The sequence below is a fragment of the Adiantum capillus-veneris genome, chromosome 11 (assembly GCF_014529385.1).
Source record: "Adiantum capillus-veneris isolate H3 chromosome 11, ASM1452938v2, whole genome shotgun sequence".
NCBI lineage: Eukaryota > Viridiplantae > Streptophyta > Polypodiopsida > Polypodiales > Pteridaceae > Adiantum > Adiantum capillus-veneris.
This window is the reverse complement of record NC_140941.1, coordinates 90182645-90196306: the sequence shown is the minus strand read 5'-3', so window position 1 is coordinate 90196306 and position 13662 is coordinate 90182645. Positions and strand designations below refer to the sequence as shown.

Sequence of the window (13662 nt, the reverse complement as noted above, 5' to 3'; positions counted from 1 at the left end):
GTAAAAATACTACTTATGGGATCTGGTGGAAATCTGATGGTCATGCTGTGTGCAACCAGAGGACATGCATCTGTTTTAGGTGTTTGGACATGCACGGTCTGCGAACAGACTCACAAAAGTGCCAGATCACTTCCTATTCTAGATTGACTTGACTGATTGAACCCTGGTCATGCTGTAGCTTGTCCACGGACACATAGGGTTGGATGTGTCACGTGACAAATCGGCCGTGCTTTGATACCACTGTTACTAACTTGGGCACCTCACGTCGGAAATCTGGCACAACACACGAGAGAATCACTAAAAATACTTCACAAAGTTATCACACTTTAAAATTGAGTTGACACGGCCCGATGTAGTTCTGTGCCCTGAGGTATTGGCCCCAAAATCTGACGCCCATTTCGGTATTTATTTATTTATTGATTCTTGAGCAAAGTCAACTCCCGAGGGGACTTTTGCTCTCAAAATCTGCGTCCAGATGCTCTGTAGAGTGAGGCCCCAAGGGTCTTTTTCTTGTTACAACGGATGTCCCAAAAGCATAACTGCAAAAGCAGCGAACGCAAAAGCAATTTTCCCCAAAAGCATTTGATCCCAAAAACTGCCCAAAAAGCATCCAATGCAAATTACGAATTTCTGTACAGCTTGCCACGTCATCAGCTGTTAGTGCTTTTTGCGGAAAAAACAGTACGGTAGCCACGTCAACAGTAGTCAGCGTGAATTCTGTGGGTTTCCGTACAGCTTGTCCACATTAGCGATTCGTACAGTGTTGCCACGTCATCAATTTGTGACAGATTGGGAATTATATGTAAGTCTAGAATGTTGCTCATTACCTTGGGCCTGGGGATTTCTTTTGACATTAGCATTTTTATAAAGAGATGGAGTAGTAGATCTCTGTCACAAACTACTGACGTGTCAAAGCCCTGAAAAATGGAGCCAACTTGTAGATCTTGGCCGAGGGGCCTAAACACTAAGAAGAGCAAGTAATAGAAGAAGAAATCCTACCAACCTATGGGGACCCTGTCCGATGTGGCCCCAGTGACATAAAGGATCTAATAATAAAGCAGAACCCACCCACACACACACGCACATCCGATGACGTGGCAGTAGTATGGACGCTCCGGAAATTTCGCTGACAGTGTTGACATGGCAAGCCGTACGGATTTTTGCATTTTGCGCTAACATGCTGACGTGGCAAGCTCTACGGATTTTTGTAGATTACGCTAGCAGCTTTTGGGCATTGCTTTTGGACCAGATGCTTTTGAGTTTGAAGGCTTTTCATGTAAAACTGCTTTTGGGGCCTAGGGCCTTTAAATATGAGGCCATGGGCTCATTCTCTGGCATGCTTCCTGGAGAAGGTGCACAGTCTGGAGTACCTGCTTGTACTGAGTTGATGCAATATAAAGAAATACCGAAAGGGGCGCCAAGGTTTGGGGCCAATACTCTTTGGGGTAGAATTCCGCTACTCTGTGTCGCGTGTCGTCTCTCCCTTTCAGTACAGTTGTTATTGAAGTGTTAAAAGTCTGTTCAGTCTGTTCTTTTCTATTGGCACGTGGTGCCTATCTTGTGACAATGGTATGAGAGCATTAGGCGTGTGTTTTGCTGAAAGCATACCGGTCCCACAAAAGAGTAGACAGAGCAAACCATAGAAAACTGGAATTTTATTTGAGGTATCTTCGGGCTCCGACCCCGGACTTATTAGCCACTCCCACCCTTACTTCATCGTGCATCGGGCGTGCTCCCGTCTTCACTGCTCATGTCTTACAGGGCATAAGCCAAAAAGATCACTTGCAAGAGAAGGATCCAAGATTTGTTTCAAGTCACCGTTTTTCTCAAAAGTAGTGCCATGCAGATGTTGATGTCTAAAGCTACCAAGCCGCACACTCCAAGGACTTGGCAAGCTTTCAAGAAAATTTTTGCCCGAAGTTATACGGTTTCTGACATCTTCCATCGGAGTGCAACTTCTGGCAGAGTGGGGTATTCTGAAATGCTTGCCATGGAAACCCTAGCAGATTATAACTTGAAATTTCTCGACATCTCTCAGTAGATGTCTCTTCACGAGCTGATGACCTTGGAGGTCCGATGTGATTGCTATGTCTTGTGACTACCATTGCCGCCAGAGGAAGCGTATTGGTCCAAGAGTTGATGGACCATGCTGCGGTCGGCTACAACCTTAAGGAAGGAATTTTTGGTGCAGATTTGAGGATGGAAAGTCAATCGACTTTTTGAGCTCGTCTGATGTCGAGATTGCCTTTTAAATTTGAGTTCTGTTTGAACTTGTTTGGTGATCCTGTTTGGAATTTGTTTGAAATGGATGGTATCTATTTTGAACTTGTCTTGGTGCCGATTTGAAATGTTTGACTCTGGTTTTAATACTGGTTTCAATGATGGGTGATTTTACTCTCGGGTGGAGTAGTGAGAAATGTTGTTTTGGTATTGTTTGAACCTCGGAACGATGGAGAACGTGATGTCTAGGGAGCGTTTCGTTGTATGATAGAAAACCTCCGAACGACGCAGATGGGATGTCTGGGGAGTGTCTCGTTGTATGCTAGAAAACCTCCGAACGACGCAGACGGGATGTCTGGGGAGTATTAAGAAGTCTGAGGAGTGGTTACTCTCAGCACCTCCAAACGACGCAGGCTGTGGTTTGGGAGGCGTTTGGTTGTAAGGCCTCTATATCTCCCAGCTCGGACTTTTTTAGGTTATGCGGGAGGAGTGATGAGGGAGTCATTGAATATCTCCCGGCCCGGACCTTGTTAGGTTATGTGGGAGGAGTGATGAGGGAGTCGTTGAATATCTCTCGCCCGGACCTTGTTAGGTTATGCGGGAGGAGTGTTCATCGGCGACTTTATGTTTCTATGTCTTGTAACATGCATATGTGAGCATTTGTGTTGCATTGTGACGTGCCAACCACTGAATATTCCTAATTGGATGAGATTTCTTGGGTATGTAATTTTAGTGCATCAAGACACCCGTGGAAGATCAGTGCGGTCTGGGTGTGATGGCTAATTTTACTATGCCGGAATATCAAAAAGTTTTGATCTGGACGAAAGGAGAAGCCAACTCCTTGATCAAAAGAGCCGAAAGGACAAGACAACTCCTTAACAAATAAAGAGCAAACTGATTGTCCCTCGGAATTGTCCCTTGAAAAACTAACTTGAGTTGTTTTGCAGATATGCTGTAATCATGGACGATTACTTTCTTTCAAGAACTGTTGACGTGTCAATGCCCTAAAGAATGGAGCCAACTTGCGAATCGTGGTCGAGGGGCTTAAACCCTAAGAAGAACAAATAACAGAAGAAGAAGTCCTACCAACTTATGGGAACCCCGTTCGATGGGGCCCCAGTGACAAAGGAATTTAAATAAAGCAGAACCCACCCACACACACGCACAACTGATTATGTGGCAGCAGTACAGACGCTTCGGAAATTACGTTCATTGTGCTGATGTGGCAGGCTGTACGGATTTTCGCGTTTTGCGTTGACATGCTGACGTGGCAGGCTGTACGGATTTCTGTAAATTTTGCTGGCAGCTTTTGGGCATTGCTTTTGGACCATATGCTTTTGAGTTTGAAGGCTTTTCATGTAAAATTGCTTTTGGGGCCTAGGGCCTTTAAATATGAGGCCATGGGCTCATTCTCTGGCATGCTTCCCGGAGAAGGTGCAAAGTCTGGAGTACCGGCTTGTACTGAGTTGATACAATATAAAGAAATACTAAAAGGGGTGCCAAGGTTTGGGGCCAATACTCTCTGGGGTGGAATTCCGCCACTTCGTGTCGCGTGTCGTCTCTCCCTTTCAGTACAGTTGTTATTGAAGTGTTAAAAGTTTGTTCAATCTATTCTTTTCTATTGGCACGTGGTGCCCATCTTGTGACAATCTCTTACAAACCTTGCTTGATGTTCACTATCACTTTCCATTGTGGTCACAGTCAGGCTTGAGAAATATTTGGTTTTGGTTCCTAACTGCGGCATAGTTTCTTCTAATTGATGTTTTACTGAGTTTTTTTTGTTGCTTTTGGAAATATCCTGGCACCCTGATTTGTTTAGTTTTTTAGATGGAACTCAGGCAACTAATTCCTGTTTTTGAATTGGATTACCCCCACAATAGGAATGTTGAAGTGTCCTTCATAAATGATGTTTTTCAAAAATCAGTTACTTTGATAGACTTTGTACACTAGTCATCTAGCTAGCACTAGTTGGTTTGAGAGATCATGACTGCCATACATCTTGAAAACATACACCTTTGAAAGCTAAAAGTGGCTTAAAAGCATCATATACATAAACTCCATGGGAAAAAGTTTTGGTGAGACATTTGGATCAGAAGGGGTAATGGCCTTTTGATCAGAATTTAATTTATTTAAATAAATATAAGGTCCCTAATAATCTAGGGAAAACTATTAACCTTATTTTATAACCTATAATCTCTCTTGGATTTGAAGGAGTGATGGCCTTCGGATCACAATTCAAAATAAATTTAAAAAGAATAAAAAGGAAACACACTTTACACTTAACCAATGGCTTCAACAGACAATTTCATAGCAATGGGTTTGAGAATGGCTACTCGCGGTTATCCTTTTACTATTTGGATAGTAGGTTTGAGTTAAAAAGGTTTTAAGTAGGACGGGACATGGATAACTACTGATAGGATTCGTCGACACCTGTAATACGTATTCAAGGCTAATGAATTTGTTGTCTTGTTTACATGGATGCAGATGAGGACTCTATCTTTACTTAGGATCTTTTGGCTTAGTTGCTGTGCGTCATTGATATACCTGACCCTTTTCACTCTAGAATCAGTTATTCTGGATTATCCTTTGTACAAAAACACTAGAATGATACCTCATTCTCACTTTAATGTGCAAAAATGAATCGAAGACTGAGTCATTTTTGTGCTACTCCTTGTCCTTTGTCTAAAGCCAGCTGTCTTTTGAACTGTTATGTTCTTAGTGTATAAGTAAAAGTTTAAAACAACAACACACACACACACTTTTTTGTGTGTGGTAAATCAACACACACACACACACACGCATGCACAAAAGACACGTCGGGAATCATAAATATGCCTTGTATACTTTTAAATGAACATATAGCCCATATTAATTCTGTCAACTCTGTCTTGGGCAGCTCAGGCAATACCTGTTGATGGAGAGGTGTGGCAAGGCAGGTCAATGGTGACTGTAGAACATCTAACTGGAGAATCAGAACCAATTGAGAAAAAGGTTGGAGATCTGGTGCCAGGTGGTGCAAGAAATCTGGATGGAATGCTCATTATAAAGGTCAATCGGCTCATTTTGTATTCTCAGTAGGAATCTTGCCGTCTTGTCGTGTGTAAAATTGAAACAGTTTCTGTAAGCCGAGGTGTCCTTTAAACTAACTTCGATTCTGAAAGTTGTTCTCTATATCAATCAAGCTATTCTGCATTGTGCATTGGATGGACTTCAAAGTGCTACAGAATATGGCTAGGCAAGATGTTTAAATAAAGAAATCAGGAGAAATGGAAGATGTTTTGCTGTGAAGTTGCTGGATTGTTTGTCTGAACGTCTAAGAAAAATTACTAGCTTTGCATCAAACAAGTTTTACATGTTTAAAAGACTCTAAAAGTTATCTGTTGACAATATTATCTACGTGAGGAGCGAAAACCAGAAGAGCTGGGATGATGTATAACAACATGCTCTCAATGTTAGTTGGGCGTTTTCTACACATGATGCTCAGCAAATAATGGGCAGAAAAGTTGCAGTTGTTAACATGTGCAATGATATGATAATAAAAGTATTACTTGAGATTTATTGTTCTCTCCCAATACTGGTCAAAACTAGCTGTCAGCATACCTTCACCTTGGCAAATTAAAATGTAACCACACCTCTTCTCATTGGCATCACAGTTACCGTGAACTCCATTGTTTTCTAGTTTCCCAGATCTTGTTTCTGTTCCCGTCTCCATTTCCATCTCACTCTCCTCACTCCCAATAGTTGTTGGAAATGGGTCAAAACTAGCTGTCAGCATACCTTCACCTTGGCAGACAAAAATGTAACCACACCTCTTCTCATTGGCATCACAGTTACCAGGAACTCCGTTGTTTTCTAGTTTCCTGGATCTTGTTTCTGTTCCCGTCGCCATTTCCATCTCACTCTCCTTCACTCCCTATAGTTGTTGGAAACTCCCTGAAACTCCAAATTTTTTCTGTTTCCGTTCTTGTTCCCATTTCCCCGCTTCCCATAACTATGGACATGAGATTGCCATTTCTATAGTATGACCGGTATATGTTTGATTCTGACATGGGCTGGGTATCTGTAAGGTTTATTCCTTCATACTTGTGTTAAGTTCGTGTGTCATTGCAATTCTGCTGCCACTAGGTTGGAAGTAGGCAACTGGCTTCTTCAGGTGAAAAACATTTTAAGAAACAAGGATCATGGATTGTGGGTGCACTCTACAGAGTCTCCCAGAATACATGATGCCTTTTTGATATGCAAGTTTCTAGGTTGGCTCTCACAACTGCAGCGTACCTTGCTGAAGAAGGCTATAATCAGGCATCAAGCATCTTGAGTTCTAGATCGTGGTTATTAAGCATAGAGTAGCTTCCACATTGAGAAATAGAAAAGTGAAGTCAAAGAGGGAGAATCTGCATCTCTATGTAGATAAGTGCTCTAATGACTTTGTTGTTAACGGACAAAAAAACTATTTGCCACAAACTGTCGACAATGCAGTTCTGAGGCTGTTATTGAATAGAGGGGTGTACTATGCAGGGAACTAAAACATGGGAAGACTCAACACTAGCAAGAATTATGAAGCTGACAGAGGAGGCACAACAAAATCGGCCTAAGCTTCAGAGATGGTTGGATGAATTTGGAGAACGCTACAGCCAAGCTGTCATTGTTGTGTCTGTGTCTGTTGCATTATTGGGGCCCTTGATATTTAAGTGGCCGCTAATCGGCAATTCAGGTTGGTTCTTGGTTGTTAATGTTTGTAATGTCCACGACATTTCTGCAATTGCCGACTTTATATACCACCTGTAGGTTGAATAGCAGTAAGTCTGATGCAAATACAGTTTTCATATTACCTTGCAGTGACGTGAAAGTAGTAATATATGCTTATCGCTAATATTTGATTTGGAGATTGGGCCCATGCTATATACCGTATGTTACTCTGAACGAAGCTATAGCTCAATATACATGGGTATACCATTGTATTATAAAGATTGGTTAAGCTGATGTTAGTCAGCTGTTGAGAGACCTTAACAACATCTTGCCGTCTAGATTTGGCTTGAATTCCTTTGATTGAGCATTGTCCTGTCTCTGAATTTCTAGTATTCTGTATAAACCCTTTGTCTGGTCAAGCAAACAAATGTCTCTAAAAAACCCATGGTCTGAGTAGTTTTCTGAATGGAAGGTCGAATTAGAAGACTGTTGAGAAATAGATTGGATAAAGGAGTCAAGCGGGTCTTTCAAAAGCTGGATTAAGGAATTTGGGCTGATTGTCCTGATCCAGCAGAGCCACAATCATTGGCTATGTCCTATGATTGTAACATATGCTTAGGTCCGGTGGGAGCATTCTCAAAAGCACTAACTGGTAGTCTTAAGCATTGGCTGCAAATTCCTAGGGTTGGAACTCAAAAACGCATAGTGCAGAAAACTTCTAATAAACGGTTGTTTAGGACGTGTGTCTGGACATGAGGAAATTCAGGTTTTTTGGCGCAGGAAACCTGTTGCGAATCAGGACCTGTGCCTGGACATGATGAAACACAGCTTTTTTAGTGGTAAAAGCTGATGGAAAAGATGCCTATAAGTCTGGACAGTGCAAGCTTTAATGGCATGGGGGTGTGAAGTAATAGGAGGAAATAGTGCAGGCTTGAATGTGATCAGAGGAATAGTTACGAAGCTCAGTCTTATTGTGGAGTTGCGTTAACTCTTTATTTATTCATGAGCCACAGAGAAAAAATGTGTGGTTGGGCAACGTCCGGCCTCCTCAAGTAGATGTCTGTATCAAATGATTGAGTATCTACATAATGGTAGACACTGCAGAAGATTTCTTCTCTGCTCTGTATGTTCTTGTTTCGTTCCGGGTCTCCTACTTATATTGCATTCATTTAGATGTGTTTTCTTGAAGATGCCTGTAGTAATCCTTGAAATCCACGAATTGGTACGCTGCAACTCTGACTGTCCACCACTGGAATTCTCTGTTACAGTGGCTACTGTTTAGCTAACCTGTCATTGTATGTGCATGCTAGGTACACTATGTACTATTCAAAATGAGATATGTTGTATTCCTTATTGTGGATGCATGTTTGCAGTATGTCGTGGATCAGTGTATCGAGCACTGGGGCTTATGGTAGCTGCTTCTCCATGTGCTTTGGCTGCTGCTCCTTTAGCTTATGCAACTGCAGTGAGCTCTTGTGCAAGCAAGGTATCACTAGTTAATTTCAATTTCTGGTAATGTCAGTAATCTTTTTAACGGAAGCTCTTTAGAAGCAGTCCATGTTATTTAGAGGGGATGCCCTTGCCTGGTGTTTGTGCTTCAGAACTCTTGCAAAGTGGTCTTTAAAGGTGAAATCTTGCTGTCTCTTATGCCAAATGTGTGCTATATGCATGGTTACTGAGCTGTAGACACTAACAGGAGTAAATGGATCGAGAGATCTCTCTTGGCCTTTGCTGTAAAACATAATTGCTAGTAGAGAAGTTGCCCTTCTTCTGAGATGGTTGGCCTTCTAAAACTATTTTTTTTGCCAGGGTATACTGCTGAAGGGTGGTCAAGCCTTGGATGCTTTGGCAAGTTGTGACACAGTTGCATTTGATAAGACCGGTACTTTAACTACCGGGGATCTCATTTGCAAGGCAATCGAGCCAATCTATGGTCACGTCTCCCGAGTATGGGAGGAACCAAAACTTGAGAGATGTTGCAACCCGAATTGTGAGACAGAGGCTCTTGCTGTTGCTGCTGCAATGGAGCAAGGGGCATCACATCCCATTGCAAGGTTAATTTCTTTGTTGCTTTTCTGAGCACAGAAATATCAGAATGAATGTGTGCGTGTAAGTGTGAGAATGTGTGTTTGTGTCTGGTGCACGCATGCATGTGCGTCTATGTGTGCATACGGCCGTCAAAATGAACCATTCCATATCTCAGTGAAGATACTACCTTGTACCTGAAAATCAGGTTCTGTGAACTACCTTCTTGGTGCCCTGCTCTCAGAGAAAGTGTAGCATAAAAGTCTCATTTTTTTCTGAAGGCCGTGAAAGGCAATATATTGTAAACACATATACTTATATAGTATATGTATATATCATATATATTGTATCCTCTTTGTGGCATATCTGTCAACATTGATTAGTAGTGTTGTAGCTTTGTGTTTATCGCAGCATGTCAAACCAGGGGTATTAAGGTACACTTCTTTGTCGTACAATGCAATATTTCCATCGTGCAAGGCTAGATTGTTGGTATGCTTTGAATACGGGAGTATTATGACGAGTTCACATGCAAAGGGTGGTACATTATTTTGTGCAAATCTTTGATCATAATCCCTTGTTGAGAATTGTATTTTGATTTGCATATGGATGACATGTCCGTCTCTTGTACAAGGTTGCTTCATGTGATACCTCCTATCTTATTGCTGATCGAAAAAAAGTGACTAAACACATTTGTTTTCATTCTAGAAATGCTCTCGCTGGTAACTGTGATTGGTTAGAGAGTTTGCATTGGAAACACAGTGGATGCTGTTGTGGACGTGGATGAAAATTGTATATGCTTCCCTGCTGCCAAAGCAGTCACTGACGACCAGTTTGCTCAAATCTGTGATATCATTCAGCCATTTGGACTGCTTTCTCCTCTATACTCTCAATAAAGAGTGGTTGAGTGGCATCTTTGCGGCCTTTATTTTCCTTAAATTGTGTTTCAACAGATTTATGCAAACTATCTTGGGTACAAGGAGTATATAATGCACATAGCCATATACAAAATTCTCCAGGTGGTGGAAGTGTCTGCCTAGGGTATGAAAAGTCACCTTCCTCTTAATGGAACAGGGTTTCTACAGAAATCTCTTGTTGGAGTAATGTTGGCAGCGTGCTCATTAGACGCAAGATTCATGATGGGTGTTGCATAGTCCCTCGCTCATTTTCTTTGATCTTGCCCACATTCCTAGGATTTCATTGCAGAAGTCACCAGATCCTTTGTGTAAGATTTGTGCTGCTGGCATTGCAAGTATTTTCTGATGTTGGGCATCATTTTACTTTCTTCACATATTCTTCACATGAGTTTGGTACTGTAAGGCCTATTTGAAGTTTTAGAAACGAGATGTTTCTTCAACTTTGGGATCCCTGCCGCTACTGTGGAGCATCTCTCTTACAGACATCGCTTTTTGTGCTTCCAAATTTTGAGATATCTCTGCAGACATTAGAGTTAATATTTCATTGTTTCTAGTTGCATGCCATCTCCTCTCCTTTGGGTGTTGAGTTATGGCTCACTTATTGTATATCATCTTCATTGTGGGCTTTCCGTCGCTTTGAGGTTTCCCATCAGCAATTCGTCCCCATGACCAAAAAATTTGTGCATGTGCACACGTGCGCATACATGTGTGCATGCACGTAGGCCTCTACTTCAAATAAGCACATAGGCATCATCCATTTTTCATGATTGGGAAATTCTGGAAACATGCGTGTAGGGCCTAGGCCTTCAAATAACTTGTGAGGTATCATCTATCTCTTCATGCATGAATAATTTTGCAAGGATAAGAATAGAGTGACTTGGAACTGTAGATAGAATTCAAAGTTCTGCAGTGAAAACCATAAATTTTAAAACACCTTCAAAAAGCTGAATCCTAGTTTCTCTTGACATGCCTTGTGGTTATTTATTTCCGCTTTTGCGTATATTGTTTGTGTTTTACATGTTGCTACTGTCAGACAGTCGACACTTGACTTTGTATTAAGCTTTGAGGTGTATGAATGACAGGGCTGTGGCTGATCACAGTGAAGGTAAAATGCTGCCATCACTCGCTATTGAAAATTTTGAGGCTTTCCCGGGGAAGGGGCTGGAAGCCACAATCTCTGGACTAGAGGTATTCAATACTGATTTTGATTTAAGTTGTCCCTATCAATAGCATACATTACAGCCTGCTAAGAGAGCATAAGAACTCATAAAGTCTGGTTTTATGTCTCTTGACAGTCTCAAAATGGTGGTAAACACAAAGCACTCTTGGGATCGTTGGATTATGTTGCATCTTCGGTGAAACTCGTGTCGAGCTCTGGGAAGATTATTAATGCTGCAAAAAGCTCTGCTTATGGTAGTGAGCTTGTGAGAGCAGCATTATCTGTCAATGAGAAGGTCATTTTAGAAGCATCCAACTATGAAGCTGATTTTTTTTGGTTTTGGTCTTATGATGCCCCATGATACGCAGATACGTGAAAACTAGAATGTCACTTAGACTACATAGCTGAATACACAAAATTAATAGGACGTCCTTAAATATTTGTGGTCTTCCCTCGATCTAATCTTTCTTGCAACAGATTTGATGCTCTAATGATAGTTAATGATTTTTGGAACCCATTGTGGCAACAAATTTATCATAAAGGAGTTTTAGAGATGAGCTCTAGGCGTGGCAGTTTCCTCTTATGTGAAATGAAGGAATTTGCAATTTCGTTAGTCTCCACTTTACATTCAAGTGGCTACATTGTCTTATTTTGCACATTTCTTGAAGTGCCTCAATGAGGTTTAGAGCTTATCTGAGTAGGTTATAGCCAATTCTTGTGAAAAACTGTGAACTTATAGAAAGCTTTACATGGGCAGGTGACACTTTTTCACTTCGAAGACAAACTTCGTGCCGGGGCTTCTGAGGTGGTAGCCTCTCTTAAGAAAGCTGGAATGCAGATATTAATGCTGACTGGTGATCACGGATCCAGTGCCAATCGTGTAGCGAAGGCTGTGGGGATTGAAGAAGTTCATCATGGAATGAAACCAGAAGACAAGCTACACTGCATAAAGAGATTGGCTCGGCAGAGTGGTAAGCTAATAAGTGGATTTACTTGTTTGTATGGTCCTTTTGGACCTGAGGCTGAATGGTCGGTTCCCCTAGTCCTCAGAAGAACAGGGAAATGCAATCAACCCCTAATGTTCGAAATTTTCATCAACAGGTAAAGGCTTGTCAAGAGGTTTAATTATGGTTGGTGATGGCGTAAATGATGCACCAGCTTTGGCAGCGGCAACTGTTGGTATAGTTCTTGCACATTATGCAAGTGCAACAGCCATTGCTGTTGCTGATGTGCTCTTATTACAAGACAACATTGATGGTGTGCCATTTGTGATTGCAAAGGCTCGCCAGACAACCTCTCTGGTAACTATCACACAAAAATTTGTTGGTATTTGTTCTGGTCTTTGTGGAGCAGCTATGCTGATTTTCGATGCTCACTCTTGTATTATGAAGGTGAAGCAAAGTGTTGGTCTTGCATTGTCATGTATTCTCATAGCTTCTCTTCCATCAGTCATGGGTTTTTTACCTCTATGGCTTACGGTATGAATGATTGTGCTGATTTATGACGGCAATTGCATATTTTGTGCTGCTTTCTTAAGTTGTTCAATTGCTCTTAGGTGCTTTTGCATGAAGGCGGAACGCTCTTGGTCTGCCTGAACTCTGTCAGAGCATTGAATGATCCAAGGGACGGCTGGAACTGGCAACACAACATGAAAAAGCTGACTGATGCTCTTGCGACTCTGAGCTACTTATTTCATGGGGCTAATCCCTCTCAAAGGGTACAACAATCTGCAGGCTCTCTATCCTGAAGTGCTTTTGTGGAACTTGTAAACCAATCCTTTGTTGCCGGTTTACTCAATCGAGGAAACGAGATGTAAATATCTGTTCCAAGTAAGCCAATATCTTTTGGTGTATCAAGGAGGATCAAGCATGTAACAGCATCTCTCCTATCCACGGATGCCTTCCTTGTGCCCTTGGTGACACTGCCACACTTGTTGTATTTTCTGTAACAGAACCATAGCCAAGGCTAGATTAGGGTCTTAAAACAATGAGGGGGAGGTAAGGAGTTAAGTTTGGCTGCAGGAAGCACGCAGTTAAACAATCAGCAGGTCGGCGCAAAAGCACTTGAAGCTCCTTGTACAGGTGATGTCTTGATAGGCAAGTTTAGTGGCCGCCAGAGGTGAAATCACATTATTTTTTGGAAATGAGAGGAGATGCCCACTAGGGAGGTATGCTGGCCTGGAGAGAAAAAATGACTCTCTTGTACAACATTACATCATTGATTATGTTAATTGGACTACAATCCTAAATCATTGCGATCCTCTCAAATCGATTCTCAGTGTGGTGTATCTCTGGCCATTTTTTGATGTTTCATATAATTTGTAGATTGTTATCCTGGGCGGAATTTAATGTGGTCCAAGGTCCATATAGTTCTCTGAGCAAATGGATCGAGTATTTCTGATCAGCAATATTGTCGTCAAATGAATAGAATCCATTTCTTCGCAAGGTCAACTGTGTAACTCAAGTCTGGTCATGTGATTGTGAAGTATATCAAACTACCTACAATCTTCTTGTACGTGGTGGCATTCTCAAGCACATCACCCACATCATCTTGCATTTTCAAAATTTAATCTAAGGGCTTAGCAGAAGGCTTGTAATCAGCCATACCTTACTTTGACAATCCAATGCATATTGCCTCTTTGTATCTCATCGATTGGTA

General features: G+C 41.6%; 1 protein-coding gene across 2 annotated transcripts in view; it reads left to right on the top strand.

Annotated features, from left to right (window-relative positions):
• Positions 1–13275, top strand: part of HMA1 (heavy metal atpase 1) — a 100977-nt gene extending 87702 nt beyond the window's left edge. Inside the window, exons 4-13 of one of the 2 annotated variants that reach the window (XM_086523368.1) lie at positions 5122–5268; positions 6736–6931; positions 8280–8392; positions 8716–8960; positions 10928–11033; positions 11141–11299; positions 11762–11975; positions 12106–12305; positions 12396–12482; positions 12560–13275. In XM_086523368.1, coding sequence (XP_086379494.1) covers positions 5122–5268; positions 6736–6931; positions 8280–8392; positions 8716–8960; positions 10928–11033; positions 11141–11299; positions 11762–11975; positions 12106–12305; positions 12396–12482; positions 12560–12751 — 1659 coding nt within the window. In that variant the 3' untranslated portion in view covers positions 12752–13275. Of the gene's footprint in view, positions 1–5116; positions 5269–6735; positions 6932–8279; positions 8393–8715; positions 8961–10927; positions 11034–11140; positions 11300–11761; positions 11976–12105; positions 12306–12395; positions 12483–12559 lie in introns of both variants that reach the window. The other variant, XM_086523369.1, reaches the window with a different exon arrangement.
• Positions 13276–13662: the final 387 nt, after the last annotated feature.